Raw genomic sequence first — 5778 nt, 5'->3', positions numbered from 1 at the left:
TCGTTGCATCCACGTCACAAAGAATAACAATTTTAGATATGGATCCAAAACCCGGAATCTTAGAGTAAACAAACTCTAAACTTTCTATTAGTTCCAATAAACATAACATGTTTGTACTCCTACACATCCTAGTCAGTATTCATACAAAGCTTTTTCTGTTTTGTGAACAGAATACATTGGACAGATTCGATTGCTCAGTTTTGCTCTCTATATGGACGTCAAGTTCAAGTGCACCATCATTAATCAGTTCCAAGGACGACCGCCTCCATAACCCCTACCACGATCTCGAAAACCCCCGTGACCTGATCAATTACAAATGACAACAATACAATTTCAGTAATCTTTATCTAACCACACACCAAGACAAATGGTTCGCTGATTCATGTCCACATTACGCACACCAACACATTAAAGCTGACACAAGCATCTAAAGGTGTATGCAAAGACATACACCCACATCTTAAGGCGTCCAGACTAACTGACCTGAAGGGGGAGGTGGTGCACCACGGCCCATTGCTGCCAACTCAGGACTGACCTTCTGTCCAGCTTCCTCAAGCAAGGCAATAATTTCCTTCGCAAATATAGCATTAGCAGCTGTAAAGAACGTGTGTGCAGTTCCTTTTGCCCCAGCTCTTCCAGTTCGGCCAATGCTGTGAACATAATCCTCGAGGGATCCAGGAAAATCATAGTTTATAACAAATTTCACATCCTTAACATCTGCAACCAAATCAAACATCACAAAGGGAGATTAGAAACGAGAATGTAGGCCAATTCATAGGCTAAGTACATTCAAGAAGGTATGCTAGATTAACACACCTATGCACCCCCAAAGTTAGCAGTTTTTGCCTACCAAATCCCAAGGGCAAATCCGATGCACGCCAAAACCTTACCTGACTCAAAGGGAAACAATTATTCACAGGTAGAGATGATTACCACCAAGACCTTAGAGGATGAAGTGTAGGCTTCCATATGAAACCCAAAATTAGTACCATCCAACCAAATTTGTATGGTAATAGATTCAAATAAACTACTGTGTAATACATATTTGTTCCAGTAGAATAATAGTCCAAAATTTGGTCCAGATGCTTCAAATATGTATTAATAGCCTTAATAATCAGAAAAATAGTATTCTCCTTTTTGGGGTACGTCTCATTCCACATGGGAAAGTTGGGAAAGAAATTTAAAAAAGAGTTGGGAAGAATATCATCCTTTAGTAGATAAGTAACGAAAAAATAATGGCTGATAAACAAAAATGTCATATAGACAAAAGATAGAACATAGGAAGGAGAAAAATCAAATGGTGTCCCCGCCTTAGACAATCAACGCTATGAAATTCTCTAAGTGAAAACAGCTTCCATTTTTTTAAGTTACTAACATGAAACGTAATTTTGGAGAGGAGGAGGAAAGAAGAGGGGGGGGAGTGTGGGGAGGGGTGGGGGTGAAGAGAGAGAAATAAAAAGTCTATTAGTAGATTAAATGAAGTCTTCAACTGTATGATGATAATGCAAACAACAGTTAAAGCCTAACCAAATAAGAATTTCTTTCAAGTCTTTTCACAAGCTTAAAATAAATTCTTTCCATACCTAGACCACGAGCAGCAACATCAGTTGCAGTCATTATGGGGCTCTTGCCAGCTTTAAACTTAGAGAGGACCCAATCTCTTTCTGCTTGACTTTTGTCACCATGAATCGAAAGAGCAGGCCATCCATCCATGCGGAGCTGCCGAGTGATCTGATCACATCCTTTCTTAGTATCCATGAATATCAGTATTCTGCTGTCATCTATAATATCCTCGAGCAACGTTACCAATCTGGAAAATAGAAAGAAATCAGACAGGTAACCTGCAGAAAATATGACAGGACTAACTGTTTGAAAGTTACAAACCAAAACATAGATAGCACCCTACTTGTTATATTTCTGATTTTCAGTAATGATGTCAACAATTTGGCGGATCGAATGGTTAGCTTTCAAATCTGGAGAACCTATTATCACCTGTTCAACATCCAAAAAATGTAAATTAGTTGTTGGCATATCAATATGATGATATATACAATAAGAACTATTGCAACCACATGATAGAAAAGGCGCATTTTATTAATGCCAATTTCATGCAGTATCAATAATTGACAATGACAGACTGACACTAAAAATTGAAGACTGTCCTAAGAGATGCAGAACGCTTTTCTACTAAATGAAAGATGGAGTACTTTGTATGGATTGTAAAGGAACTGCCTAGCCAGTTGTTCAACCTCCTTTGGCCAGGTAGCAGTCCGGTATAATGTTTGACGGTCTGAGCGAATCTGCATTATATGAAACATTTGAGTATAACAGCAAATTCCAACTGAACATAAGCTATGAGAGAGAGAGAGAGAGATGCAGGGGGAAAATTCATTTCGCTCGTTTTTATAGACATTTCTTGATGCACCTTTTATGCAAAAAAGATTTGACCTGCTTAATTGGGAATGACTTACGTGTACCTACATCATCATAATACTTTCCATTTACATAATACTCTAACAACTTACTACAAGCCACTAGAATAAGTAGTAGATCCAGAAGCTTCCCAGTACACTAGTGCGTTACAATACAGGATTATAAAAATAAAATAAAAACACACACTTAATGTTGTTTTGTGATGTCCAACAGCTCAGGAGAAATGAGAAACACAAAATCCTCAACTGTTCTGTTACAAATCAACCTATAGATACTCCATGTGCTGTTTATTGAAAAGTGCTTGAAATGGTATTCACCAGAAATTTTTCAACACGTGTAATGGTAACAAGACTTCTTAAAATATGATTAAAACAATGAAAATAATCATCTCCATCATTATTGATAGGAGCATAATTATGCTACTTAACTATGTTGTTTCCTTGCATTTAGTTAGTTAACTACTACTTATTATAGTCTTTTAAGCTATTTTCGTATGTTTTTAGGTCCTAATGTCAAAAGGAGCAAGAAAGTGCATTTTGGAGCTATTTGGAGCAGTTTTGGGCCTGGATTGGATAGCTTAACTATAGAGCAAAGTGGATGGACGAAATTGAAGTCAAGAGAGGCTAGGAAAGGTTACAAATCTGATGAAAGAAGTTCAAATACAAAGAGGATAAGGAAAGAGCAAGAAATAAGGAACATTATCCAACCTTATCCTATCCAATCTTATCTTATCCAACCTTATCTTATCCTAATCTTTTGCTACCTTAATTACAGCTGCAAAGAGGACTTAATTTCACATTAGAACACCTAAATAGGTGCCGCACCCTTTATCGTTTCTAGAAGTCAAATTTCTGCCATAAAACACATTGTTTCTAGAAACCCTACAAAAGTGGCACCTCCCCCTCTTCTAGAAGCTCTAGAATCTGCAATCCTTTTCCCATTCTTCCTTGGTCTTTGCCGTGGAATCCTAGTCCCTTTTACCCTAGGATTGTGCAAACCTTTTCCCACCTAATTTCTACCACACCCTAATCTGATTTCCCTAAGGTTTAAGCCCTATAAATACAAGTGTTTGCCGCACCATTCAAATCATCCATTCACTCATTCATTCATTCAAACTTTCAGCCACAAACACCATAATTCACACATCACCCTAGTGCCGCAAGCAAGGAAGGAAGGAGAAGAAGACTTGTGCAATCTGCCATCCAAAGAGGGTTCGAAATCTGCCATTGGAGTGTGGAGTGTTTCTAGGTGTATTCTATCCTTAGTTTTAGTTCAATGTTTATATTAATTTGGTTTTCAATTATGATTAACATGTGGACCTAATTTCTTTTTAGTTGGAGGTGAATTTGAAGCCATGATTATATGTTTTATATGAATTGATTATATCCAGTTATTTGTTTCTTAAGTCTTGAATGTGATTTGCTTATCTAAGTTATTAAAACTTGTTTATGTGTGTTGGTTGAAGGTCGACACTTAATTTGCATGCATGAATTTGATGCTAGAGTATAAGGGAGTTTCACGTAATAGTTATTCACTTATATTCACAAGTAGTGGAGGTTGCTAGTCACAATCATGTTAAGTAAATCCTTAGTATGAGTCTCATGCGTTTCATGGTGATGAATGCCTTGTCAATGCTTATGATTTTCATAGAACTTAATGACTTTTGACATGTATCTTTATCATGCGTTTCATATAGGGAACTTGAGAAAGATAATTTGGTTGCGATGTGTATTCCATCTAATTCAATGAAATAAGAAAAATCTGATGGTTAATTGTGCGATGCAATTAACTTGGGACATTGTCATTCATAGTCTAAAGGAATAATAACTAGAAATTGGTTTATATGCATATGTCATGTGTGGAGAAGGACCCTCTAACTAGCCTTTCACCCATTTAATTCACCCAAATTCATTTTTACAAAGTGTTTTATACAAAGTTTCTGTTTTAAGTTTTAATTTCGTCAAAAACAATCTCCCTTTCATTTAGTCTTGTTATTTGAGTCAAAATCTGTTTTCTTTTAGTCTTTTGAGTCAAGTTAAGTTTTATTTTCGTCAAAATCAGTTGTTAGGTCTAGAATTGAGTCTTTTTTATTGCTTGTTGCTGTTTTAAGTGTTTTAAGTTAGTTTTGAGTCTATAGAGTCTAGTTAGTGTTTTTTTTTTTTTGTCTTATTTGTGTTGATTAGCATCCCTAGTTAATCCCCGGTCTAGAACGATCCCTACTTGCATATATACTACAATTGTCACAAATAGGGTTTAATTTGTATCTCAAGTTAATTTTCACATCAAATTTTGGCGCCGTTGCCGGGGATTAGCAAACTTGCTAATCCCTTTTGTTTGTGTCGCGTCAAAGTGTGTATTGTGTTTCTTTGTGTCTTTTTGTTGTGTTTGCCGTGCCCTTTAAAGTGGTTGCTGATTTGTTTTTGTTCTTTGTCTCAGGTACTTGTTTATGACTCGTCGTTCTCAACCCATTCGTGCAAACATATTGAGTGACAACGATTTTGAATGAACTTTGAGAAGAAAGAAGAAGCGACCAGAACCTAATGCACCTAGTTCAAGTTCAGGGTCCGAATCTGAATTTGAAGAAGAAGAAAGCATGGCGGTGGACAATCGAACAATCAAAGAACTTTCGCCCTCGAGGTTGGACAATGTCGTGCCTATTTGCATTCAATACCCTAGGGTAGCCCCGGACAAGACCAATGAGTTTGAATTAAAGTCAAGCTTGTTGCATCATATTCCCAAATACCATGGGTTGTCCATTGAAGATCCAAACAAGCATTTGAAGGAGTTTGAAGTTGTATGCTCAAGCATGACACCCATTAACGTGGATGGGAATATTTTGAAAATGAAAACCTTTCCATTCTCTATTTGGAAAAGGCTAAAGATTGGCTATACGAATTAGCGCCCGAAATCGTTACTTCTTGGGAAAGCATGAAATGAGCGTTCTTGGAGAAATTCTTCCTAACTTCAAGAGTAATTCTTTTGAGGAAGAAGATTAGCGGAATTCAACAAAACCAAGGAGAATCCTTTCCAGCATATTATGAGCGTTTCAAAGCCCTTGTTGCATCTTGCCCACAACACCAAATGAAGGAAGAGCTTCTAATTCAATACTTTTACGAAGGACTCCTTCCAATTGAGAGACAAATGCTATATGCCTCAGCAGGAGGTGCTTTGGTTGACAAAACACCGGTGGCTGCCAAAGTCCTAATTTCAAATCGAGCCTTGAATGCACAACAATACAAGGGAGTTGGACAAAGAGACCCCCCCCCATGGCAACAAGTGAATGAGGTAAGTGCAATTTCTAAAATTCAATCTCAATTAGCTAATCTCACTATGCTTATGTCTCAG

The 5778-nt window shown here is 37.2% G+C and overlaps 1 protein-coding gene across 1 annotated transcript; it reads right to left on the bottom strand.

Moving 5' to 3' along the window:
• Positions 1 to 243: 243 nt before the first annotated feature.
• LOC137709019 (DEAD-box ATP-dependent RNA helicase 20-like) lies at positions 244 to 2306 on the bottom strand. Its single transcript, XM_068448165.1, has 5 exons — positions 2208 to 2306; positions 1907 to 1992; positions 1584 to 1810; positions 484 to 717; positions 244 to 302 (listed from the first exon to the last, which is right to left on the bottom strand). Exons 1-5 carry the CDS (start codon positions 2304 to 2306, stop codon positions 244 to 246), a joined length of 705 nt encoding a protein of 234 aa, XP_068304266.1.
• Between the last annotated feature and the right edge of the window lie 3472 nt (positions 2307 to 5778).

The sequence above is a fragment of the Pyrus communis genome, chromosome 11, assembly GCF_963583255.1.
Source record: "Pyrus communis chromosome 11, drPyrComm1.1, whole genome shotgun sequence".
NCBI lineage: Eukaryota > Viridiplantae > Streptophyta > Magnoliopsida > Rosales > Rosaceae > Pyrus > Pyrus communis.
This window is presented reverse-complemented; position numbering and strand designations above follow the sequence as displayed.

Coding starts and splice junctions, on each gene's coding strand:
- LOC137709019 (XM_068448165.1), bottom strand. CDS start 2,306: ATGCAGATTCGCTCAGACCGTCAAACATTATACCGGACTGCTACCTGG. Junction 1,811..1,906: donor GAAAATCAGAAATATAACAA/GTAGGGTGCTAT, acceptor TCTATTTTCCAG/ATTGGTAACGTTGCTCGAGG. Junction 718..1,583: donor TGTTGCTGCTCGTGGTCTAG/GTATGGAAAGAA, acceptor ATTTGGTTGCAG/ATGTTAAGGATGTGAAATTT.